This window comes from Rhamphochromis sp. 'chilingali', assembly GCF_963969265.1.
Source record: "Rhamphochromis sp. 'chilingali' genome assembly, chromosome: 21".
Taxonomy (NCBI): Eukaryota; Metazoa; Chordata; class Actinopteri; order Cichliformes; family Cichlidae; genus Rhamphochromis; species Rhamphochromis sp. 'chilingali'.
In genome coordinates, this window is record NC_137949.1 from 31013448 (window position 1) to 31040286 (window position 26839).

The 26839-nt window shown below is 41.5% G+C and overlaps 1 protein-coding gene across 1 annotated transcript in view; it reads right to left on the reverse strand.

Annotated features, from left to right (window-relative positions):
• Positions 1-5942: 5942 nt before the first annotated feature.
• Positions 5943-26839, reverse strand: part of LOC308389872 (ryanodine receptor 3) — a 115063-nt gene continuing 94166 nt past the window's right edge. Inside the window, exons 71-104 of the mRNA XM_080871461.1 lie at positions 26659-26829; positions 26362-26421; positions 26132-26266; positions 25423-25535; positions 24591-24690; positions 22604-22713; positions 22264-22315; positions 22132-22179; positions 21937-22036; positions 21780-21859; positions 21622-21698; positions 20267-20340; positions 19434-19451; positions 18711-18791; positions 18487-18575; positions 18281-18409; positions 18033-18137; positions 16590-16671; positions 15100-16412; positions 14958-15016; positions 14572-14746; positions 14374-14460; positions 14085-14279; positions 13723-13853; positions 13601-13643; positions 13348-13475; positions 13179-13239; positions 12886-13032; positions 11331-11465; positions 11056-11212; positions 10853-10917; positions 8962-9062; positions 8198-8249; positions 5943-6966 (exon numbers count right to left, since the gene is read on the reverse strand). Of these exons, the coding sequence (XP_080727587.1) occupies positions 6871-6966; positions 8198-8249; positions 8962-9062; positions 10853-10917; positions 11056-11212; positions 11331-11465; positions 12886-13032; positions 13179-13239; positions 13348-13475; positions 13601-13643; positions 13723-13853; positions 14085-14279; positions 14374-14460; positions 14572-14746; positions 14958-15016; positions 15100-16412; positions 16590-16671; positions 18033-18137; positions 18281-18409; positions 18487-18575; positions 18711-18791; positions 19434-19451; positions 20267-20340; positions 21622-21698; positions 21780-21859; positions 21937-22036; positions 22132-22179; positions 22264-22315; positions 22604-22713; positions 24591-24690; positions 25423-25535; positions 26132-26266; positions 26362-26421; positions 26659-26829 (4569 nt within the window). The 3' untranslated portion in view covers positions 5943-6870. The remainder of the gene's footprint in view (positions 6967-8197; positions 8250-8961; positions 9063-10852; positions 10918-11055; positions 11213-11330; positions 11466-12885; positions 13033-13178; positions 13240-13347; positions 13476-13600; positions 13644-13722; positions 13854-14084; positions 14280-14373; positions 14461-14571; positions 14747-14957; positions 15017-15099; positions 16413-16589; positions 16672-18032; positions 18138-18280; positions 18410-18486; positions 18576-18710; positions 18792-19433; positions 19452-20266; positions 20341-21621; positions 21699-21779; positions 21860-21936; positions 22037-22131; positions 22180-22263; positions 22316-22603; positions 22714-24590; positions 24691-25422; positions 25536-26131; positions 26267-26361; positions 26422-26658; positions 26830-26839) is intronic.

Here is a 26839-nt window from a genome sequence, read left to right on the forward strand (position 1 = left end):
TTCAACCCCTCGCTCAGCACTCGCTCACTGGATGTCTGCATTGCTGGCCCTGCAGCCTTCACTTGCTCAACAGCCATGGGCTAAAATGTCTTTGTCTGACCTTGAACATGTAACAGATCCCTGGACAAGAGCCTAGAACCTAGTTCTCTTAAAAAAAAACCTCCATAAAACAGCAAGCAAGAAAAATCAAGGATGAGAGTCCACAAAAACCAGAGGTGAAACTATAAATGCATTTTTTAATCTATCAAGATTTCAATATAGCAAGAAAGTTTGTCGTTTCAATTTCATGTTGAACACTTTTTGGGCCGTACTCACAGATAAAACATGTGTTAGCTCTTTTATTGGGGCTGTCTAATTTGTCTTCAGAGTACATTACATAAGATTTGAAAGGGGAAGATCTTTTCTGTTTGGAACAATGTTGAGTGAAGGGTTTCCCACCCAAACTTTATAAAGGAAGACACTCTGAAACAGCACCTCAGTCCAACAGCACACAGAAAAACAACACATGAAACATTAATAGGTGTGGTTTGGACACACAAAGAGTTTCTAAGATAGAATATCCCAGATCCATCAATCCTGTGGTTTATGTACCTTACAAAGGGGCTGTGATAGAAATTGCGGTCTTCACATAATAAAGGCTACATCCAATCTGGCCCCCCAGTAAGGCTCAGTGATACCAGTAGATAAAACTATTTACCCCATTCGACTGACTTCTTATTAAAACTTACTGCAGGCTGCAATCAAATTCAGTTCGGATGACTCAGCTGACAGATGTCATGATTTACAGTCTGTGAGAATAAAGCACACGGCTTCATTCTCTTGCTTTTACACCTCCTGGTGCCTTTTGAAATTTGCTGTTAGTTTGCTCTTTGCCTTTATTCTTAGTCACCATCCCTTTCATTCAGCTGCTCTCTGTCACACACAAAGTCACACACGGAATCGACTGCTGTAGAGTTTGCTTCAGGGAGGAACACATCTGCCCACAGTATGGATGCCAGTGTTGCAGTGTTTGGACAGAGCACAGAGGGTTTTACAGTTAGCATCGCTTCTGTTCAGAGGCAGCTGAGTTCTCAGATGAGGAGAAGCGTTTACTTTACCTGAGGAAAAATGAACATTTATTAGGAATATATTAAATGTTATATATTACTACTACTTATTCATATTATAATTGATTAACTAGAAAAGAAACGAGACCAGCATTTATATAACTGATTACTCAAAGTGCTTTAACTGGTAGAGATGTTTAAGTATGAGATTTTTCACTGCAAAATAATCATAGCCAAAATAATTCACAATATTATTATTATTATATATACATAAAAAAAATCACAGTTAAGGACACATTTTTGTGATTTTTCCTCTACACCGTAGTGGATTTGAAACGAACAATGAAGATGTGACTGAAGCGCAGACTTTCAGCAATGAATGTTTAGGAATTACAGCCATTTTCATGCATAGTGTCCCATTTTCAAAGCCTTACATGTAATTTGAAAATTAATCCGTCAGCACTTTCTTGGCCAGGTCAGCGCAGTTCCCTCATTATTCCCTGACAAATTAAGCTGATAAAAAATGTGTTGAAATTGCATTTGGTTAGCTGTTCGGCGGAGCTCTTAATTTGAAGCCCGAAGAGATTTTGATGTAACTGAAGAAGGTTGTCATTAGGCGACTGCAAAATCTTCAGGAGTGGTCGAAACATCGGACCCTTTCATAAAAAGAATTAATGCAATGATGGCCTGAAAGACCACTAAAGACACTGAAACTAAAGGGTATGATGACAAAATGATTTTGTCAAGTCAATACACTTTCAAGGAAATAAGTCTATCTTTATCAAAGTCTACAATCAAAAGACGTCTTTACAAAAGTAGTTGGTAAACTACTGGGAATAGTTTGAGGTTCTTATCCACAACTGGGGCCACGTTAATGGTCTTCCCCACCACTCTTTTGGAGTTAAAAAGCTAATGTCAGGATTTGCTGATGTGTGCAAAATTATACTATTATACAGTTATTACACAGCTGTACAGATCAATAATTCGTTGGCCGAAGACACAATTTTTGTAGGTTTTGTTTTGGGTTTTTTTTTGTGGATTTAAACTCAAACAGTCAGTATTTGATTGAAGTGCAGTTTTCAGTTTTAGTTCACAAAGTAACTATTTAGGAATTACAGCGAACCAGTTGACAGTTTTCAGCGATTTAAAATCAAGTGAACATTTTAATCACAATTTAATGGCCAAAGTCAAAGTGCTGAATTTGTATTTTATAGCTTTTATATAAGTCAGCTCAATTAAATTCAGTTTTATTTATATGAGGCCAAATCACAGCAGCAGTCGCCTTAATGCACTTTGTATTCTAAAGTAACGATCCAACAGTGACACAGAGGAAATCCCAACAATCAAATGATGCCTTTTCAACAAGCACTTGGCGACAGTGGGAAAGAAAAAACATGATTTTAACAGGAAGAAACCTCCAGTAGAACCGGGATCAGGGAGGGGCAGCCAACTGCTGTGACTGGTTGGGGGTGAAGGGAGGAAGACAGGACAAAATAACACTCTTGAGGAGGTAGGTGTATCATTATCAGAGTCAATAATCAAGAGACACCTTCGTGAAAGTAGTTTAAAGCAATGTGAAAATCACTGGTTATACTCAAGAACAAGAAGGCCAGATTAACCTTCATCAGAAAACATCTAAAAAGCCTGGACAGCCCTTAAAATAATTATTGACACCAAGTTTTACTTGTACCAGAATAATGGCAGCATCAGCAAAAACGTGTTGATTGTTCAGATGCTTGTGGACTTAACGGTATATCTGTTAATTTTTTAAAAGTTTGTCTATTGTGAGTTTTGTCAAACGAATTATACTCAAAATATGAGTGTAACAAGATGGACACAGAGTCTGTAAACACAACTACACGGCAATAATACGTACACTAAATGCAACAAGAGCTGAATCTTGGTATTATCGAGTTCACTGTGACAAACCTAGCCAACCTGCTTTAACTATTAGAGTGTATGCTGTTGTGTAATGTTGAATAAAAGGTTCAAACACTGACAACAGACCATATGTAGCATCTTGTCACCAGTTGGAGGTTTGTCTGCAGGTGGCAGCTGCAAGTGACAGCGCACACTGTGACTCAAGCTGCTCTCTTTTTTCTCCCGAGCGATCTGTCACTCCACTGCAGCCGCGCTCCACGCTGGGACCCGGCATGATCGACCGGATACAACTTTCAGCTACATTACATCAGCAATAGGTCACTTGTGGTAAGAACAGGGGTTGGGCATTACAGAAGGCACACCAAATGGCATACCAAATTCAACACAGACAGGGAGCAGATACTTCCCCAAGTTGAAAACAATAGTACATCCCAAACAATAAGGGAAAAAACCCAGAAGCTTTGTATTTTATTGATGTTTGTGAGGCAGGTCTTCCCCTAAGGAACAAGTGAAATCAGGTGTAAAATGTGTCATTCTACCTTTAGGCTCCGGTCATGTTGTACTCTATGTTAGAAAACAAGCCCCTTGGGTATGTGTCTGAAAAGCCCAGAGTAATTCTGCCTGATAAAATGAACTTTCTGTACCTTTTTTCCTTCCTTACAAACATGTACCATAATGGAGTTACTGTGTAAAAGGCACTTTAACACATTAGTGCTTCTTTAGGGAGTTAGCTGTCTTTCCTGTTTAAAACTTAACCCTGCTCTACATTTCCATAAATAAACATTTTTCACTTTACCACTAAGCTGGTAAAAAAAAAAAAAAAAGGAAAGGAAAAGGGTCTCTCAACAAGAGTCAGGAGAAAAGAACAATAGCAATCATATCAGCTGGCCTAATGTTAGCAAAGATTCAAGCTAGCAAAGCTTCTGTGCTAGCAAAAAAGATGATAAACACTTACCCCGGCTTTGTTCATAAAAAAGGTATCATTACTTTCAGACAAAGTATGTAATGTATGTGTGTGATGTTGTAAAGTCTTGGTTGTGCACTGAGTATATAAAAGCCCAACTAGGGACAAGAGTTGCGAACTAGCTAAAGCTATAAATTTGCTTTGAAGCCCATCAGCTTCATGCTAAACTGCATCAAATTAAATAAATAAATAATAATTAATTAAAAAGGTTTGGCAGATTAAAAAAACCCTGAGCAAGGCTATGTACCCATATGGAAAAGATAAATATATATAAATATAAATCTTGTGTGAAACTTGTATGAAAAGCATACAAGAGTAAAAACAGATATAAGATCCCTTGAAAAATTATATAAATAAAACGTGTATGTTTCGGATACTTCCTAAAACAATATATGAAAGTAATGAGAAAATGGCCACTTTCATGAGTAAATCATATAAGCCTTATATGATTCACTATATGAAGTGGGCCACATCTTTTGCAAGTCTTCTATAAGTTTGTTCTATTTCTTTTCCATATGGGTAATATCTCCTTCTTTAACAGTAGCTTTAGCTTTAGCAAATGTAGCTCAACCAGGTAGCTTGATCTAGTGTTGCCAACTCCTCAGTAACAAAAATCGCTATTGGCTGTTGGCTAGAAGTCGCTCAATGACTTCATTGGTCATGCTTATGTAATTGTAACCGATGCTGTACGACAGAGAAATAACATCATGGAAGAGACATAAAGTCAGTAAAAAACACCCTAAATGCATTTGTATATATTTAGAATATATTTAGAACTACAAATTAAATTTCTTTCAGTAGTTATTGTTTTTTTAATGTCACAATTCCATCCCTCCTCCTTTATCTGGCTTTGGACTGGAAAAAGTGACCCAAAATAGGCAGTGTTTAACTTGTTGTTTTGATTCTACGCACTTTACACTACTCATGAATCATGCTAACGCTAAGGTTTAAATATGAACAGACTTCCTTATTGCCGCTTTGACCCTGAACCTTCTTTTGCAGCACACTAGTTCCTTTCCTTTCTACTAGCTCAAGGTTAGTTAAGCTCAGTTAAAATTTCTTGACGTAGATTATTTGTCATATCAGTTTTACTTGACCTAAACCAAATTATAAGTTTTACAAATTTATGAGTTTTTAAAAAGTGGTAGCCAGAAACAATCTATATGCATGAAACCCATTATAACTTGGTTGTTTGTTGGTAACACGACTTTGTTATATGTGTGTTTCTGTGTGTGTCATCACGAATGGCTTAATTGTTGCTAATTCATGTTGGCTCTGCTTCACATGGAAGTCATCACTGATATTGCACATTACAGTTTCCTTCTGCTGCCTTTATAGCCGCATAATATGCTAAATAATGTGGGAGCCCATTTGCTTTTTAGAGCACAGGACATTACATACGAAGCTTTAAACTGAGTTAGCTCAGAGACTGCGTTTGCTTTAATCCACTCAAAACACTGCATGTTAAATATTTACTGCACTATGACAAGAGCAGCTTTATAAAACAATTGGAGGTAATGATAGCTTTTTATTGTTGCTTTGCAATAGTCTTCAGTAGAAAGACCGATAGTGATGGGTCACGTTTTAATTTCAAAAATACAATACACACACAACATGCTGGGACCATACAAAATAGTCAGAATGCCAGAGCTGTAAGCTGAGGTGGTAGAGTTGCTCTCAGCGGCAGGCTTCAGCACTGTGTGGTGCCCAAGGTGTGGTGACGTGATGTGAGCTGACAGCTGGCACCATGGGTAATAGGTCTAAAACTCCCATCATGTAGTCTGCTGAGGCCCCGTCCTGCCATTCTAACCCACCAGAAGTACGCACCTACTTGGCCATTACTTGTTTATTACTAAATCATAATTAAAAGCTACAGGAAGGTCAGAGTTATGATATAGCTTTGAGGTTTGGGGTGTGTGAAATTTACGTGTCTGAAATGACTCAGAGATCTTAGACTTGGAGATATATTTTTATTTAATTGCTTTAAGAAATAAATTCAAAGATCTGAAAAATAAACAACCACAATGTAAACACAAACGTTTCTTGCATCAATTTCTTTATTTTTTTTCCATCAAAAGAAATGCACAGATCAGCAAAGCTATTACATACAAATGGCCATACAATAGCAATTCATTTTTTTTCTGTTCTTGTTTGAAAGTCTTCAGGAAATTCTGTTGTGTCATGTATACACTGTATCTTGAACATTTGCAGTTACGCTGCATTCAGCAACAAAAGAAATCGTCCCAATGCTCTTCTTCCACGTTCAAATGAAAGTGTTCAGCCACAAACTACATATCTGGACAGCTACTTGTTACTGCTCCAGGAAAACTACTGTACTTACATACAATAAAGAAAAGAAACAAAAGTTTTGCATAGCTTCATTGTAATGTAGATACAGTACTGTAAGGCACTTCATGAAGAACTTTAGGCATTTTTAAAAATAAATCCTACACAATAAACCTTTTGTCACGTCATCCTACAGATTCCATCTCGATAGATAAATGTTACAACATCTGACGAAAAAAAATCTTTTCTTAAATCACATTTTTGCGCACTATGTATATCTACTATACTCCACTGCTTTTCTTTTGGCATTAAGTCTCAAGTTCAACATTCATATATTGTGCATAATATGACTCACACATTGTCCCCATAACCCCACACAACCCAATATTTCTCAAAAAGACCAAAAGAAAACAAAAATTGTGCAATGATTTGGGGTTATGTGGAGTAAAAGGCAACACGCTGTCAAAAACGAGTCCCCCAAACCAAAAGAAAACCTAAATGTCTGGGCAAGTTGTAGGTCATTTCCTCATAGACGGGTGCTGTACTGACAGTTACAGGGTACATCATTTTCATTTGCCTCTCCTCACACCAGTCCAAACCAGTGTGGGAGTGTGTGTCGTATTCCAGCAGTTGTAGGTGGGACTACATGCTCCAGCAGGCCACGTAGATAGAGGTAAGGAGGATGCATCTGCTCTATCCAAGCTGATCTTCGTACTGTTTGCGGAAGCAATCTCCAGCTGGGAAAAAGTCCCAGCAGCGCTCCTGATACATCTTCCACACGTAGGACTCCTGGACACAAGCCAACATCAGAGTTTAGCTCGAAATCTTTAACTTGCCTAAAGTAAGGCTGAATGTTTTGAACTTAAATATCCAAAATTTAAACATTACATAATTACAGGTGTGTTAATGAGCTGAAATGGGTATACTTGGTATTAACATGCAGTTAATACCAAGTGAACGTATCAACAGAAAGATCATTAAAACAGTTTTGGTATTTAGTGAGTATACTAGCTGTGTCCCAAAACCTAGGCCACCTCATTTTAAGGCTGATTACGTCACAGCCAGGAGACGAAGGCCGTCCCAATTTGAAGGCTGCTCCAAACGCGGTCGACAAATGCGTCCTTCATTTCCCCGAATTTGAAGGATTGTACCCTACCCCAGAATTCATAGCGCGGCCCAGCCGATTCCAGTTTCCAACAATGGCGGCAGCTACTTAGTAATCACAAAATAAACTTTTAACATATTCTCAGGCAAGAATGTAGCTGTGTAAATTTCATATATCTGCTCGATTTATCAAGACATCACATATTTGCAAAAGTGCTCCAATGTTTTCGGAGACGTCTGTTACCCTCCAGATCAATAGCTAGCCGGGGGTTCAAGGCTCACTGGAGCCGGCGAGAACAGCGGACTCCCGGCACATCGCTTTCAGATCCCCCGCGGTCTTTTACTACTCAGGTTAAACATGTAACTAAGTCACTCAGATAAATTAAAAATGTTATTGTTTGGCTTTTTTCAGTGTTTTATTTGTTCCTGAGTAAATCGGTTCAGCTGAGATTACAGCTAAATAAACGTCAAACAGAAAACTGATTAACAGAAGTGTGAGATGGTCGAGAATTTACTCCAATGTCAAGTTATATGTTAGCGAGTGAGGAGCAGACGGCTGAGTTTATTAAACTCGGTGTTCGGAGGATGCTGCCTATGAATTGGGACATAGCTACTGTCTTATCTAAGAGAGGCAAAACAGTTAGCTAGTAGATGAGCACCTACTTGAAATGTTATTGAGCAGTATTAATCTTACCACTTTATCCACACAAATATGACCTAAAATTAAAATTGAATCTCTATGTGTTTAGTACAATGACCTTAATTAATATTATGTAAACCACAGAGTATCAAACAACACTTTAATTCCACCACAATATGGGTAGATATGAAAAAACGAATAAACCAAAATAGGTGTTGACAGTAAGAGGAGAAATATTGAATGGGTTAAGCTAATCAGGGTAAAATAGTCTTCTACCTGTCCAGTGTGCTCTGTCTCATCCTTGTTGATGAGGTACATCAGGAAAAACCTTTATAAGAAAAACGAGAACAAAGAAAAAAATATTAAAGGGGAATCGCAGTCTTGTATCTAAGCCCATCACCACAGCTGAAGCACAGAGCAGGGACATGAGAAGCTTTTCTGTGACACATTTGATTTTTGCAACACTAATCACATAAATGTCAAACTCTCCGTCACTGGGTGTCACAGTTCCCGATGCTAGTGTCTAAGTAAAGTTACACCACCTCGTCTCTATCGCAAAATCACCTGTTGTTCCCCAAATCAAGCGTAAATGGCAATGAGCCGCTGTATCTCTATGGGCATCGCAGCATGCCAAATCATAATGAATACTGAATGAGAGCATGCTATCACAAACCTATTTTCCAATAAAGTTCATGGCATTAAATAGTAATGAAGCAACATAATGAGGTCGCTCTGATATCCTCCGGCCAGCTGACTGTGAGAGCAAATGGACTGAGACTTTCTATTGTTACTGGTATTATTCAGAAACACCGGCTAAGCGGTGCGTGTGAGGGAAACACAGGCAGGATACCTGAAGGGATCTAGTGTTCTGGATCAATGCTGCTACTAGTGACTTTGGTGTTTATGCTGCAGTAACGTGCTAAAGCCATCAATCATGTGGTTAAATTACAGAAAAGCGTTGACACGAATGGTAAAAGATTACTGCAATGATTACAAAACAAAAAAACATTAAAAACACTGCTGATCAAAAGGATACTCACAGATAGTTGGCCAAATTGTGCTCTTGTAAGGTGTGGGTCTCAAAGCCGTGGGGGGTTGTGTCGAAGTAATCGTTCCCGATCCCACAGATGAAACATTTGGTCTGAGGACAGAAAATGAAAATTAGAAGGCACGCTTCCTTCTTCTTTTTCTGTGCTTCATTGATGAACTACAGTAAACAAGAGTTTGCCTAAAGCAACACCAGATTGGACATATTTTACAATATTAAGGTCAAGTTACTCATCACGCTCAGTCCCACTCAGCCTATGAACAACAGACGCTCTGCAGGGACCTTTTAGTCTGAGAAAATAACACAGTTATTTATTATTGACAGTTTCATTAAGGGTTATCTGCCCTCTCTTAGGCGACAAGGTTATGCATCAACAAGTATGCTTCCAAAATTCGGCTTAATATTTATATTCCCACATGCACGTTGATCTTCACTTGCCTGTCACAGTGACTGTTTAAATACTCAAGAGAGATGGGGAGCTCACAAAAATGTGTCACATCTCTGAAACTCAACACGTGATCAAATAGGGGGGTTAGGGGGTACAATTTCCATAAAGTAACCCAGACAAAGTAAAATATTAATGAAAAAAAAGAGACAAGTACACGAGACGAGACACAAGAGTCCACTAATAAGGCCGTAATCTCCAGAAGATCTACATTAAATCTATTCGTACATGAAAGGTGGACGTGAGCGCGATTATGCCGTCTAATGGTTAGGGAGGTGCTGTTATGAAGGGTCGAGCTGAGTGTTCAACTGTCTCGCTATTTCGAAGCAACTTTCCAGATATGAGGTTGGCCCATCATAAACTATACCCGGTTTCAGATGGTAAAGAGTGTAATCATTTGCAAAAATGAACATCATGTTGTTTTCAGCAGTCTGTGAAACAAACAGTTGCTCACCAAGAGAGTATTAACTGAGGTCATAGAACAAGAGAGCCGAGCGCTGTTACTGTGGAGTCTCATCCAGTCTTCTTTTTTAACAGTTGCCCCCTGATGGCCCTTAAGCCTGTAGCGAGACATGCATAAATATTTCTTCGAGTGATGGATATTACCTGTCGCTACATCGAATGAAGATAAACTTTATTGCTGCCCTTTTGTGATAAATATGAGTTCTCATGTTATTTGTCCTGGACTGTACAGAGCCACAAAACTGTGGAATGATGTGACACGTTTGTTTCGAGCTTGCATGCCCCTCAGGAAGCATCGATAGAACTTCAGGCACTATGCTTCCTGCTTCACCGCTTCTGCTGCTGTTGATTGGCTGCACCAGCTGCTCTGTAACAGTAGCCTTGGCCCCGACGTTACTAGGCAACAGACAGTTCACCTCCTAAAGAAGTTTCTGAAGAACCATGTGACTGAAGATGTAAAGGGATGCTGGGGAACAGAGGACCTGGAGGACAACAATGTGATGCACGGGTTTCCCTCCACTTTTCTATCCCCTGACCCTCAGACTCCAGATCCATAAAAAAGAGACCTTCAAAGAGGAGGTTCAGAAGGAGGAGGCAGGAGACGGAGAACCAGGAAAATGTAGAATTTGCACTCCAAACACAGCAGGAAGGCAACAATCAGCCAACAGAAGAGCAGCAGAAACAGAGACGAGAGCTGACAGTGGGATGAGCAGGAGATCTGGAAGGACATCACGCTGACCCACCATCAGAGGATTCTGGATGTTCCGTCTCTTGAAGAGGTTTTAGACCATCGTTACGTGAATCCACAGAACATCATCCACAACATGACCAAAGTCAACAAACACGGAGTGGCCACACTGGACGACTTCTACAATGGCTTCACTTCACAGACCTATAAGCTAAGTCCATCTTTTATATGATTTACACTCCTGCCACTTCCTTCAGTGCTGCAAGTTATGATGATCTGTCCTCTCACCTCCATGTCCTCTTTGACCTGCTCCTGTTGGTCTCTTAACTCTCCAAAGGCATCAATGATCAAACCTGCAACCATAAAGGAACTGCTGTGAGCATGACATACATACCCTAAGCATAAAGACTGTAATATTTAAATGGATATATGTTGTGGGTTCGTCTAATTACTGATAAATAAGGTTGAAATTGGGATTTTTTTTTATGTACCCTGGATGATGGCCAAGAGGATGACAATAACAAAGAAGAAGAATGTGATGTCGAACAGGATGCGGTAGAGCTCATAGGGGTCACCAGCTGGGTCCTCGATCTCATCCCCTATCCCGCCTCCTGCTCTTACCCCAACATACATGTGGAATAGGTAGCACTGCGGGAACACAGGTGGAGGTCTAATTGAAATCTGAGGCTGAGCATTAAGTCGTGGCTTATTTTAAGCAGCGAGCCCAAATCTGTTCCTTAAAAAAGAAAGCGTAACTCCAGTTTACCGTCATCATGTCGTCGCACTTCATGTCCGGCTCATCCTCATCCTCACTCTTGTTGTAAAACTTCCTGAAGAAGTTGAAGGCCACCACAGTGTAGAGATAGACCACAACAGCTAGCAGGCCCACTGTCAGCACCAGCTACAGAGACACATGAAATCTGCATTCACAGACTCGCTCTTTTTTTGCTATTTATGTATTTCTTTTAGACACACAATGGACGCAGCAGGGGCAGAGCTGCTGGCTTCCATTTGTTTTCTATAAAAAAATTGCAACAAAATTAGATCAGCAAGAGAGGAGTGAGTAGAGAGAAGGGGAAAAGTTCAAACGCGTGGAAACGAAGAGAAAGTTTAGTGCAATAAGAAAACTCACATGAGTTATTTATTTATAGTAAATACAAAAAAAGAGTCTATTATTTCACATATAATAAAAAATGGATTCAGCTACAGCTCAGCCGGTTGTAAACCTGAAAGGCAACAACGCCGTAAAGCGCATTTAGATTGACAGCGTGATTGATCAGCCCACAGACGGCTGAGTCTGGGAGATGTCGCTGATTCCTTGTGGCCTTGCCATTTTGGTGCATTTCCGCCCTTGGAGACTGAGGTGACATTAAATTCTGATTTGTCCCTCTGGTCAGTTAACATGGGAATTATTGGAAGAACTGGCAATCCAAAGTGGGATTTAAATTAAGCCATGTGAGCCATTTGAACTCAAATGTCAAAGGATGCTGAGAACATTCCAATTATCTCACACGACACATACAGGATCTGCTAGATGACACATTTGTGATTCATGTCACCTGCATATTAGCTGCCAACAAGCGAGATCATTTTTCTCAGAACCTGATGAACCAAATTAGACCTAAATGGTCAATTAGATCAGTTAAATGACAAGAGAAACTGCCTAATAAAAAGATCATATTTGTTAATATGTTGGCTTTAACCTATTATAAAACCAAGCCTGGGTCTTTTAGCGCTTAAAGTAGCTTTTTGTGGGTGGCTGTAGCTCAGGTGGCAGAGCAGGTCAGCCACTAATCAGAAGGTCGGTGGTTCGATCCCAGGCTGCACCCTGGCTGCATGCCAAATATCCTTGGGCAAGATACTGACCCCGTGTTTGCCTACTGGTGGTGGTCAGAGGGCCCGGTGGCGCCTGTGTCCGGCAGCCTCGCCTCTGTCAGTGCGCCCCAGGGCAGCTGTGGCTACAATGTAGCTTGCTATCGCCAGTGTGTGAATGTGTGTGTGAATGGGTGGATGACTGAATGTAGTGTAAAGCGCTTTGGGGTCCTATGGACTAGAAAAGCGCTATACAAATGCAGACCATTTACCATTTTTTAAGGACATAAATACATAATATTAAAATAACTGTGTTAACATTTAAAGCAACATTAAAATGATTTCAACTGAAATCTGTTTTGGGCGTGCAGAAAGCAGAATTTAGCACATTTTGAATGGCATACTTCAAATGCCATCACTGCAAACGGTGATCAAAAAATGTGTTTCACCACCAGCTCTGCAGTGACCCCTGCTGTTCAATAGAAGAGCTGTATGTGTTTCCTCCTCACCTGCTTGCCATTGTGCGTGACAGATGAAAGGATGGTGCGGAGAGTCTTGAAGCCCATGGCAATGTCCAGCAGATGGGCGGCAAAGAAGAAGTTGTTGTAGTGACCCAGGATGGACATGGTGGTGTACCAAACTAGATACAAGAATGACTGGTGGAGAAACAAAATGGATCAGAAGCCGTTCGCCCTGCTATAAAATCCTCCATCAACCTCCTCAGCTGTCAAATAATGTAAACCACCACCAATAAAACTACAAAACAAAGCAATTAATCATCCAAACTTATTTTTAAACTTACATTATCTGTAAACACAACCCCCATTTTCCAGACATGGTACTTTGTATCGATTGAGCTCAACCTGGCAACAGAGAAAAGTTGATATGAAGGGCTCGTATTTTCTGTTTGACCTCTATTTTTACTCCAAGCAGCCCTGGGCTGTCTGCTTTTTATCAGCCCAATCTCTCACCATGACACCAGTGAAGCCTCCTTGGCAACAGTTTCCTCTGTAGGGTTGAAATCCAGGGCACTCTTGTCCAACCCCAGCAGCTCTGCTATCCTCTCTGCTCCGTAAAGGTCTCCATACTTTTTTATCACCTACAAACAGAAGCCGCGCGGAAATATATAAGAGACACGGCAGCTGACATTTAGTAAGTGTAACCAGATTCCATTTATAGCTTGTGTGCACAGCAGATTAAACTTAAATTACATGAGCTACTTACTTTGCGCTTGACAAATTTATCCCAGTAGTTGTTGGGAAAGGAGCTGATAAAAAAACAAAAACAGAATTAAACGTCTGTTTGCACAAGATTATGATTCGTCGTTTGATAAAAGGCAGACTCACGGAGTGTTGATGACCAGTCTGTCCCACTGTCCTTTAATGTCGTCATCAGACGGCTGCTCAGTGATGTAGAGGCCTGCAAACTCCAACTTCCTTGCTATCTCCTTCTCCCGCTTGAACACTACCAAAGGCACCTTGAACACACGAGAAATCGGGCTGCATCACTGAGACAGTGTGTGTGTGTGTGTGCACGTGAGTGCATGGGTTAACAATGAACAAGTGTACTGAAATATAAAATGTACATATACCCAAACAAGATATTTGAAGTTACTTGATTTTTTTAATGCTCCACATGTGTGCAGTTTTATTTTTGCACCTACAATGCTTAACAAATTCATTAGACCACCTTAAAAAACTGTGCATACCTTCAGGTAGTAGTATCCCACTACACACAGGAAAGATATGATGGTGTGTAGTATTGCCAGACAGCGAAGTGTTGGTGCCATGTAACCTGTGCTCTCCTGCAAGACGAAATACTCAAGCGCTCCCTCGTCTTCCTCCTCCCCAGCTCTGCCTCGACCCTTCCAGGGGTCTTCATCATCCGAGTAATCACCGGTCACCTAAAAGGTGACGACACCAAATTTGACACCCAGCTTACAAAACAGCGGGACCCTAAGGTGAGTATATAAAGTGGTAGTTTAGCTCCAAACTTACTTTGTAGAAGAGAAGAATAAAGTTGATAGCAAAGGCAACAAAAAGTGCCAAGAAGCGGAGATTGTAGAAATTTCTTGCCAGGTAGTTCTGTGAAAAGGTAATCGTGATCATCATCTTTGTTTTTATGTCTAACAAGTTTGTATTTGTGCTTAATGTAACAGTTGTGATCTTAAAACTGCAGTGAGGAAAACATCTGACCAGCATCTTAGTCTGGTAGACTTCCAAGCCGGCGAAGAAGCTCGCCATGAAAGCCTCCGGTGCCTCTTTCTTCAAGCCGAGCCTTTTCTTCGGGGCTTTCTTCTCCTCCACTGACAGCTCTGGAGGAGCTTCGTCTCTAGTCTTGTCGTGGTCCTTCTTCTCACCATCTTCTGAACTGCAAGCATAAATTATACATTAGTGTTGTGTTCATAGACACAGATGTATACTTAATATGGAGAAACAAAATGTGGATACTAAGCAAAGGGACAAGCACAGGAGTAAGCATGGATACGATAACTGCTATTTATGTGAAACTAATCTAACACAATCCTCAAATAAACATATGCAAGTGGTAATGTAGGTAACAATGAACAAGTTACACTCACTCTCCCTTCTCTGTATCAGATCTGTAGTCTCCGTTCACAGCCCTCGTCTTTGCAGCCATCTGGAATCAGCAGATTACTTTAACATTCAGGTTCTACTAATAAGGGTGTGTTCTTCTTCTATTTTCTGAACAAAATCACTAACCTGTGCCTTCTTCTGCTTGACTGCACTGGCTATTGACGGGGCATCTCCCACCACCACCTCAGACACATCCCCCAAACCTGGCTCGGCCCCGTGCTTGCCCTCCTTCTTCGGCTGTATGTTGAGTAGCTCAGCCATCAGATCTGCCTCTGCTGCTTCCCCTTGAGCCATCTGACCCAACTCAGCCAACGCTGACGCTTCGCTTGCCTCCATCTTTTCTGTTTCTAACACGTCTCCATGGATCCCGAACTGAGTGGGGTCAGGCATGTTTCCCAAAATATCTGTAACCTTCATGTTCTTAGCCCCTTCAACGAGGCCACCCCCAAACATCGTGGTCCACAAGATGTGGAAGAATCCCCAAATTAGGCTGTAAACAAAGTGAAAGAGGCCTGTGATGATCATCCAAAAGAAGGAGAAGAAGCCCCGCACCATCTCCTTCACACTCATCTTCCTGAATTTCCTGAATTGCCGCCGCATGCTTTTAAGAGTAAGCAGCTGGCGGAAGTGACACAAGCTCTTTTTCATGGAGATGCATGCGATTGTAAATGCCGAGGAAGACTCCATCATCGCGCTCTCCTCGTCTTCCTCTTCCTGGTTCTCCATCATGGTCTGGATGTCATCCTCTTCTTCCTCCGGGCGCTCAACGGGGTCTGGCTCTGAAATCTGAGAGGCCAGCTGCATCTCGAAGATCGTGTCCTCGCAGAAGTTTACAAACAGCTCCATCTTCTCGCTCTCTCCGCCCTCGTTGACCACGTCAAAGATGAACTGCCGCTTCGACTCTTTCACCTGAGGCTTCTCCCATTGCGTGCGACTCGACTGGCTGATCTCGAAGTACACTCTCTCGATGCGCTTGGCTCCGCCCATGATCTCAATGCGGCCCAAGTAAGGCTCGAAGTAGCTGAGGACGCTTTCGGCCAGGTCCAGGAAAGTTGAGAGGCGGGCATCGTGAGGCATGTGCTCTGAAAGATTGGTTAGCAACACGGCGACGTTAAAGCCGATGTCTTTTGCCGGTTCGTGAAACCTCTCAACAAACTGCTCGTAGTTGAACATGTCGTTCTCGTCAGCCTCGGCGCAGGAGAGAAGAAACTCAATCTCAGACTGAGAATACTGCTTCTGGTTCTCCATGGACTTCTGGAAATCCTTCTTTGAGATGACGCCTTTGCTCTCGGGGTCGTACTCCTTGAAACTGTCCGAAGTAGTCAAGTCCTTCAACTTGAGGAACATGTCGAAAAATTTCAGGATCATCTCCACGTTACTGGAAGATTCCACCAAGGTGTCCACCATCTGTTTGCCGATAGTTCCATTCACAACATTACCTGTGAGACAATAAAGCGGTAAATTTTATCAGTAAACTCATTAAAAAAAACACTTCCCCATGCAGATCAGACTAATCTGCTCTGCTACACATTTGATTATATCAGGCAAATAAATCCGATTTATGAAAGTACCAGCATACAAAGCTTATATAATGTTATTAAAAACAAAAAAACCACCTTCAAGTAGCGAGAGCATCATGACGACCATGTCCTTCTGCAGGTCCAGCAGCTCCTTTAGTAATTCAATCTGACTGGAGTCCTGTTAGAAAAAAGACAGAAAGGGGAAACGCGGTGAGTCATAGTACAATATGTCACACAGACCACTGATAGTCTAACTGTAAGGGTACAGCCAGGCTCTTTAATATCCCTGTGATGCAGAGAGAGTTGGAGAGATCAAGGCTTTAATATTGTAGGGACCTCAAATGGCCCCTGCTGTGGCTCAGAAGGTCCTTCTAGGTAACATCGATCCATCACAACCAGGGTTTATGTTATTTTGCTGTCTAGGAACAGATGGCGAGGTCAGGCTGACTCGTTTAAGGTCTCTATGGGCTTTGTATTCAATGTGCCATAAATCTGAAGCGTACTTTGATGCACCTGTGCTCTTCTTCATCCTGGCTGCTGCTGTCAGACCCAGCCCCTTTGTGACGACCACGAGTTAAGATTAGGTGGGTGGATTTCATCCCACTCCTGGCTTATTGGACATATCAATGATGGAGTCATATATCATGTAGCTGAGGTGAACAACATGTGTAATTGTACTGGAGTTGCTTCTGATTATCAATGAGCCTGGAGAGACCTCTAGTGGCAACGAATAAAACACCAGGGGCTGTTCACATTTTCACATCTGTACAAGCCGTTATTTCAAATCTTTACTTAAGTAACAACTATTAACTATAGCTAAGCAGGCATGTATTAAAACAAGCAGCCCATTTTCTTTTAAAAAACTGTCACTTGACTTAATGTAGTTGTACAAGCAGGTGGTTGACCTTATACATATGCTAGTTTATTTACACTGCCATCCCTTTGGTTCCTATTATTTTTAGATCTACATTTCTGTGCAAAAGTCTTGAGGTACGCTTCCTTTCATGATTTTTTTAGGGAAATGGGAAACAGGTACAGTAGTTTCCTGAAACATGACTGAAAAACATTAAGCATTAACATAAAAAAACCCCACTGAACATGGTTAGGTATAAGAACGCGACAGCAAATGAGTAAAAAAGAGAAATTTTCAAAGACTACTCTAAGGAACAGCGGCTCAGTGGAAGCCAAATAGAAAGAAACAATACTTTGGCGTAGTACATACAAATACAGGCCATACCATAGTACTCTATATGCTGCTAAAATGGAGAAAAACAATCCTCTCAGTTAAAGATAAAAAGGCCATTACACCATATATTTTGTTAAGTGGAGTCAATTTAAGGCAAATCATTTATAATAGGATTAAATCTTAATCAGCAAAGTACCAGCTTTCCAATGTGAAGCAGAAATCCTTCACAGTGAAAGTAAAGATGAGCAAAACACAAGTAAACAGTTTAGTCAACACAGAATGAAACAACTCAAGCAAGTGTTTAAGTTAGTTTAAGTTAAGGCACATCTGCGTCACTGCAGACAAACACATACCTGAGATAACTTCATCTGCATATTGGCAAAAACATGCAAGAAGCCCACCACAGCGTCCCACAGCCTGCTGTGAGCCAGACTCTGCTGATTCCCTATACACGGACCCTGGAGCACATAAAACAGAGACGAAAAGAGACGCTCAGACGATGACAAGCAGCCTTTCTCGTCACTAAAGCGCCGAAAGACCGTTAAGATATTGTAATGAACATTTTAAGCAGCTTTTACTGTGGAGAGTTGTGATTATGTACCTGTATATACTCTGTTAAAGAGTTGAACACCTGTTTGGCCACTGCTAGTGCTCTGGAGAAGTTCCTCTGACCGGCCTCATCAATGACATCCTTGCCAGAGTAGTACCAGTAGAAATCACTAATAGATTCCTAAAAGAGAAAGCACTAAAATTAATAGCATATCTACTTTATTGAAATTTAAAGCTCTGGATGTAACAATGTGATACCTGCAGTCTTAGTAGGTAGTCCACAGTACTAATGATTATGTTGACTGTAGTTGTGTTCCCTGTCTGCGTCCTTAGGAAGTTTTGAAAATCTAAAACAGAAGATAAAAAAGATTAAACACCAATTTCCTGCAGATAGATACTATAGGAATTTATTTTCTAGTCATTTCTATGCAGCTTGAGGCAGCATGGCTTTAATATTGGCTTATGGGAAAGCATCCACCTACCATTGTTATGTCCCTCGCAGAGAAGCTGCAGAAACCTAAAAAGATCCTTAGTGAATTCATCATTCTGCAGTACCTTGGAACCTGAGGACGGGAAATAAGATTAGCTGTCCTCCTCAGTGACAGGAAGGTCAAGCACCCATCATTTTAATGTCTGCACAGGCATCAGAGCTTGTTGCACATCCTCATAAAGCTGCTGTTTAGTTGTCAGACGGCATCAAATTATGTGCACTATATTGACGGTTCGGAACACACACGCATACGAGGTATAGTGCATCATCTCACAAGTCAAAATAAGGCTTATAATAGGAACCAAACTGAGCCTTGTTGTTTAATACCAGCAAATCTTTGTTGTTTAGTACAAACAAAGCTTTGGGAGATTTATTGCTTAATACACGCTGGTTAGTATGATCAAAAAAGGAAAAAAAAGGAGGGGTGGGGTCCAAAAATAACAAGCATTAATTTTGCTTAAAAGAAGAAGTGGAAAGATCTGAGTCAGTTTGGGGCAGCTGACTGTAAACAATCTATCCAGATGTCAAAGGATGCATGCATGCGTTCCTCCAAGTCCAGATTAAAGAAGGTGGTTATTTTGCATTCAGAATGAGGGAAGGGGGGGAAGTGGGGGAGGGCTGGTAGAGGATGAGTAGAGGGATGAGGGAGTTGAACTGGAGGCAATCAACATGTCAGCATTTCATAGAATGAGTAGAATCTAAACCGTGTATTTACCCCGCTCACTCACGTTGACTGCGACCGATGACATAAAAACATGATCAGAAGAAAACAAACAAACAAACAAAACAGAAGCAGACATAAGCAAAGGAGAAGACATTTAGAGTCAATCAGAAGAAGTAGGAACAGGAGAGTGATAGGGCTGTAGATATATCTTTACATACTCACACTGGATTGCGACACTGACATGCAGTACCAAGTCTTAAAAAGAGTACAGTCTGCTTATTGGGCCGGTGTTTAGGACCAAACTAGCAGTTACCATCACTTATGCCTGAGCTTATGAGGTGAAAATGAGCTGGGATATGTATGGTTAAAGCATATTTATATACTGTATGCAACCCATCGGTTTAAATAAAGACCTCTGATTATAAAAAGTGAGCTTTTATGCAAACTGAGTGTTCTTAAGTTGCAGACGAGGCTCAGACAGGACTTAGACATACAGTAGCACATGTTTGCCTGCATGATGATGTGACAACGTAACACAAAGGACCCACGTGATATGGAGATGTACAACAACAAACTAAAGAGCAGTTTTTTTTTTCCAAGCTAACCTTGTGGCTGTCATTTTAAGAAAAACAGCAAAATGAGACTAAGTAGGACACTACACGTTACAATACCGGTTGTTTGCTAAGAGACATCGTCCACGATGGAGTGAGGAAGAAGATAAAGGTCAATCTGCTGCACAAATAAAGCTGCAAATTTGTACATTTCTGCACATTGCCAATTTGCAAATATGCCGTCTGTTGCTTTTCCTATTAAGGTGATTAAAAGTCTCCAAGAAAGGGGACGAGAAGGAATTGGAACACTAAAACTGTGTTTTAGTCACTTACTTGATCCCTCTTCAGTTACCATACCCAGACCTTCAGCTTTGTTTTGCCTTTCAAAAGCATTCAAGTCCAGGACGCTGCCAAAAGAGAAAAACGATTTAAGTAACCTGAATTTCTGGAAAATGAACCGATCGGCATAACTTTATGACCACTTGTATAATACTGTTTGACGGCCCCGACCCATTGAGGCATGGACTCCTCTGGACCCCTGAAGTTGTGTTGTGGCATCGAACAACAAGATGTTAGCAACAGATCCTTTAAGTCCTGTAAAGTGCAAGGTGGGACCTCTATGGATTGGACTTGATTGTCCATAACATCCCACAGATGCTGCATAGCAGTGAGGAGATCAGAGGTGAAGTCCACACTTCAAACTCGTTGTTGTTCTCCTCAAACTATTCCTGAACCAATTTTCCATTATTATCCTGTGAAAGAGGCCACAGCCTTCAAGGAATATCATTTCAATGAGTGTATATGGTCTGAAACAATGCTTAGGTAGGTGGTGCATGTCAAAGTAACATCCACATGGATGGCAGGGCCTAAGGTTTCCCAGCAGAAATGATCCCAAAGGCTTAGCATCTTCACATAGTGCATCCTGATGTCAGGTGTTCCCCAGTTAATCACACGCATGCATCCGGCCCATCCACGTGTCCTGGTCATAGGAGCAAGCCACCTTCTTCCATTGCTTCATGGTCCATTTCTGACACTCACGTGTCCATTGTTGGCACTTTTCGCAGTTTGCATCCTGACTGGTCTGTAGCTATGCCAAAGCACAGGTAACAAACTGTGATGCTCTGTGTATTCTGACACCTTTATTTCAGAATCATCATGAACTTTTCTGGCAATTTGCTCTACAGTAGCTCATCCTGACCACACAAGCCAGCCATAGTCTCCCACATGCATCAGTGACCCTGTTGCTAGTTCACCACTTTTCCCTCCTTGTATCACTTTTGATAGATACTGACCACTGCAGACTGGGAACACCCACAAGAGCTGCAGTTTTGGAGATTCTCATTTGTCAAAGCATCACAGTTTGGCCTTTATCAAACTTGCACAAATCCTTACACTCGCCCATTTTTCCTGCTAACACATCCTCTCAGGACAAAATCTTCTCTAATATATCTCCCCCATTAACAGGTACCATGATAAAGAGAATCAGTGTTATTCACGTCACCTGTCAGTGGTCATAATGTTATAGCTGATTGATAACAATTTACCGCTGTGGGAAAGTAAAGCAGAACGGTCAAAATGGATGTTAAAAAAATGGCTAGTTCTGAGTCAGGAAAACTAGATAACTGTTTGAACTGCAACTGCAATAAAAAGCAAGTTTACTGTGTATTAATCCCTCATCGCTCCAGTACCTGCATGACATCATGAGTCCGGACAAGCTTTTAAAGAAGCCAACATCTCTTTTTTCCTTGAGATAATCCAGCATTTTCTGCATGAAAGGAAAAGTACAGTCAGGCTAAAAGATGAAGCTGTTAACTGCAGAGACTAGACGTGAAGAGTACCGTGTTACCTGTTGAACCAGGATGTTCCCTCCATTGAGAATGGAGATGCCCAGCTTGAGCGTGACAGTTACCGTAGCACCCAGTCGACCTGATGATCATAGATGACCGTTGATCTAAATACATAGACTGCAGGAAGGCAGACAGGTCAGGCATTTGATTTCTTACCTTTGCTGGCGCTGATCATTTGAAGCACCATCTCCGCAGCCCCTCTGTCATGAAGTCTGGCCTGCTGATACAGCATCTTTTGCTTCTCCATTTCCTTTTCCTGTAGGACATTATGACATGCACCACTTCTGAATATGATTGAAAACAGAAAAAAAGTTTAATCTTGAACAACATTCCCTCAAATATTTAGAGCACCTCAAATGTTTTCTCTTTTCCTTCCTCTTCTTCGCCTTCAGCACAACTCTGGGAAGAAAAAAAAGACTATCAGAGCTGCATGTTTCTGCTAAGAAGCTGACAAGAGCAATTTAATGAGATTCAATGAGATACCTTTGCCATCATATCTGCATAGGCAATATACAAGGGATCCTCTTCCAGAGAACTAACAAAGAAGAGAGATAAATATCTCTTTATTGAACCTTGTATATTTCACATCTCTACTGTAAATCTGTACATAATAAGTGGCAGTGATCGCATTTATAGCCACTGCAGCAAATAAACCAGAGAAACACTGAAAAGCTGCTTCGGTTTTCTTCATAGTGTAAAATATGACGATGGTTTAGCTTATTGCTCTCTGTAGCAGCTGAGAAGCATGCCAAAACAATTATGTAGCACAGATGGAGCAACCTGTGTTAGTGCCAGGTGGCCAGGTGTGTGAGAGTATATTTACCTGCATTCAGTCAGAGCGTTATGGCTGAAATGCAGAATGAGCTGGTGAAGAGGGTCTGGCTGCTTTCTCACCTCCTCCTCCTCCTCTTCCTCCACTTTAGGCTGTATTTTCTGGACACAGCCACATGAGTCAGGCTAACGTTTAACCCAACAAATGTGTATCACAACACTATTTTACAAGTTCATGTCAAAGGGGACCTATTATGCTCATTCCCAGAGTCACATGATTAGCACAACATCCTATTATCTCTGGATCTTGGTGGATCCCTTCAGGTCATCGTCTTGCTGCCCCTGACAAACTAAAGGTTTGAACAGCAGGTGGGTGAGAGAAGAATTTGAAGCCTAAGCTTTTGGCTCACATGGATTACCTGCACATCTCCAGAGCTGATTATTTGAAACTTTGGCTACGTTTAATATGAGAAATCTCTATCTCATACATACATATGGTGGAAAAACATAATAGGTCCAACTGTTAACTCCTATGGGAGAAAAAGACATGCACAAAACATGCATGCAAATGCAACAAACACACACACGCTGGTACAAGCGCACACAAATACACACACACACACACACGATTGATGGTGTTAAGCAGCGTTAAAGGTGAGTGGAGTTAAGCATGACTCTCCACAAGCCCAGTTTACCCTCATATATAACCATTTTATAATTATTTTACTTACTGGAACAATTGGTTTTTTAAATGTTTTTATAAATACGTGCGTCTGATTGGCTGAATCTTGACATTCTTCATCTATTGCACTGTAACTTCATCAGTAATATAAAGATACAGTAAGACATTGATACGAATATGCTAAGAAGAAAGTTTATAGTTTAAATCTTTATAAATTCAAAAAGTTTCTTTTTTAATAAACAAACACAGCCTAGTTTGTTCCAATATGCCGCATGTAATATATCGCATGTCTAACAGTAAGCTGCTGTCCTGATTGTGGAGCTTAATGGAAATGAAAGTCCAGGAAAGAATCTGAACTTTCATCAACTTTAAATGGAAGTCAAAGCATCCTGACAGGATGCTTTCTTGCCTCTGCTTGGATGGGCCACAGTGATCAAACTACTTTGCTGGCTCTGACATCAGCAGTGATGTCATGCTTACCACAAATGGGCCTAGCTGTAAACCACTTTGCGGATGACTGAAGAGAGTGGTGTGAGCTACGCGCCGCTTCCCGCAGCACATGGGTGCCGACATAAGGGCACCGAAGGGACAGCACAAGTACTTACTGCAAGGTCCTGCACTAGTTTCTCTTCAAAAGAGTACTCTTCTGTTTCTATCCATATTCTCTGATAGGCCAGGAGGAAGAGGTTAATAGAGCGATGCCTAGGGAGGGGTAAGAATAGAGAAGCCTGGGTTAAAGATGAGCAGAGCAAAGGACGGAAGAAGTTGGAGAGAAGGATGGTAGAAGTCCCTTCAGGAGAGGTTAATATCAGTTAGTTTAGAGCACTGATCTAACAGGCCACCTGTGAGGAAATCTTGACTTTTTTTGTTGTTTTTTGTTTCCTTTTGTTTATTTCTGGCCTAAATCTGGAGATAATGTATTCCCACATTACATTTTTTTTCTTCTCACACAGGCAGAGTAATGAAAAAATTTGAGGCCAGCTCAAGTTTGATTCGCCTCGAGTCAGACGCCATCACACAGCTACAAGTGTCGGATGTTAGTTTGTAGCTTCCACTCCGAATGACTTGAAGCCAACTGCTTCTGTCTGTGAACACAGCAGCGTCTGGAGAGCCTTACCTAAGAGGTGTCGAAAGAGTAGCATCATTGTTCTCATCTGAGTCAGCCAAGAAATAAAAATGGCAAAAATTCAAACTACTTGAACCAATTCTTTACAATGTGGCTCGTTAAATTGTTGCACATACATGGACCAGTGGAAAAAGGAAAGCTAAAATGTGGCAGAAATCATGCCTCTGGGGGGAGGGGAGCGCGAGGGTTAGCAGGCCACATAGTAACAGCATTAGATCAGCGCTACGTTACCGTCAGCATTGAGAGCAGACTGTCACGGTCTGCGTTCTCGTGCATAATCTCCAGCCAAATGTGCCGGTAGGAATTCAGGAAGTAATTGTTATTTTTGTGCCTAAGGGGACGACGTACAATAGAATGTGACACTGAGGAGAGAATAGAGACTGAACAGAGACACAATAGAGAAAAATGACATCTGAATGTGTCAAACTTTGGAAGAGCTGCCATCACACACTTCCCCCTAACCCAAATCTATTAATCTGAAGAAAAACAATCATTGCTCCCGTACTGCAAATACTAACTAGTAATTATTTGCTATGCTGCAGCATATTTCACTGTCAATAACTCTGAATAAATGAGTCATGCTGTCAGGCAGGCGGGTGGCATCGTCTGAGAACATATTGAGGACGGCCACCCTGAGGTTGGGCCTCGTAATTGTTTTCCTCCTTACTGTAGCACCCTGCCCGACTTCCTGTGATTGAGTTACAGAGCAGCAGGGCGTGAAATTGCTTGTGTCCCTTTTTTTTTAAATGTTTTTATTTACTCTTTGATAACAGCTATAGGCGAGACATTTGTCCTACAAACCGAGGGGAGGCTACGCATTAACGCAGGGTCAGAGAGAGCGAGTCAGACAGAAGAAGGAGAAAGTGTGATGGCAGAGTGCGTGGATGCCCTTTCTGCAGCATTTTCCTATCTGTTACCGGTACCACGGAAAGGTCTGTGCTACCCTCTGCTGGAGCGTCACCTTGGTTTCATCATTACAAAGCTGCTTCAAATGTTCGGAGACCTGGAGACAACGATGGGAGGTTTAAACAATGTCGGTTTAACTGTTACGCCGCAGTCATACCTCGGCAGATTGTAAAGCGGAGCCATTCGGAAGCAGGCGACAACGGCGCGCTTCCTCTGCTTGGACAGCAACTTCTGCCATACACATTTTTTGGATCTCAGTGGTTGTTCCACCTAATGAGGGGAGAGAAACTGAGGGGTAAGATTTTTCTATAACGCACTCAAATGGCATTCTCTACCGAGAGAGCCAGAGGAAAACACACACACACACACACACACACACACACACACACACACACACACACACACACACACACACACACACACACACACACACACACACACACACACACACACACACACACCAGCTTAGAACTTTTGATCAGACACATAATTGGTTTCTCAGTGTATTCTGCTGACTCATCCTAAACCTGGCTGTTTGTAATGGAAAGGACACGGCACAGCAGAGTGGGAGTCAGAAATGGTAAAGTGGCCAGGTGCAATTTTACTCTCCAGGATTTGTCACCCATGTAAGATTTTTTTGGGGACAACAGAGGGAGAACAATCTCGGCACAAAGAACAAAAGCCATATCTAAAGTGTATTCCTGTTCCAAGCAGTGTATTTGAAATAATTGCAAATTTTGGAAGCAGACAGTCGTGCACCTTTAATCCCGCAACTTTACCACCAGGCTACATACGACTAATACTTATAATACTTCTAATAAAATTACACACCTCATATTGTTTCTGTAGAAATGTTAGAGCCTGACCTGCTCCAAGTTAAAGACGGCAGCAGAGATCCTCTGGATACGATCCACCACCTTCTCAGGGTCTGAAAGCCCCTCAGTCCTCATCACTATGTCCTTGTACAGGTTGAGCTGCCACCTCACGGCAGGGTCATCAGACTACGAGTATGTTTAAGAAGAGCAAGTCAGACGCAGAGGAATATACTAAAGCTAGCATCTACTCACAGATATGAACCTCGTTTCGACTTGCTCACCTTTTCACGAAGGTGCAGGTTCTGCCGAATGTGGTCTTTAACTTCATCATCTGTATCTTTCTGTTATTCAACGAGGGAAAGAAAACCTTGGACAATGCTTCATATCAAAGCTCTTCAAATCGTTTCACAGTAATTGTTGCTTCTGCCGAGGAGGTTGTGTTTTTGCATGCATGTGTTTCACTCGACAGCTCAAAAAAGTTAGCAGGGGTCATGTTAACAATAAGAATCTACTGTGAAAGTGTGTAAATCACTTATTCGTGTCCAATTATATACAGTATGTGACAGACGGTTTCTCACCATGAGGTAGCGTGTCTTAGCCAGAGAGATGAGCTCCTGATCTCCCGGGGTGCACATGTTAAGACCGATAGGCAGCATCTTCTTCAGGGCGGCTACAATCAGTGAGGTTTGGATGGAGTAGAACTCACCTCGCCGCTTCTTGTGCTTCCTCTCCTGATCTTGTCCCCCAGACTGTGAATTC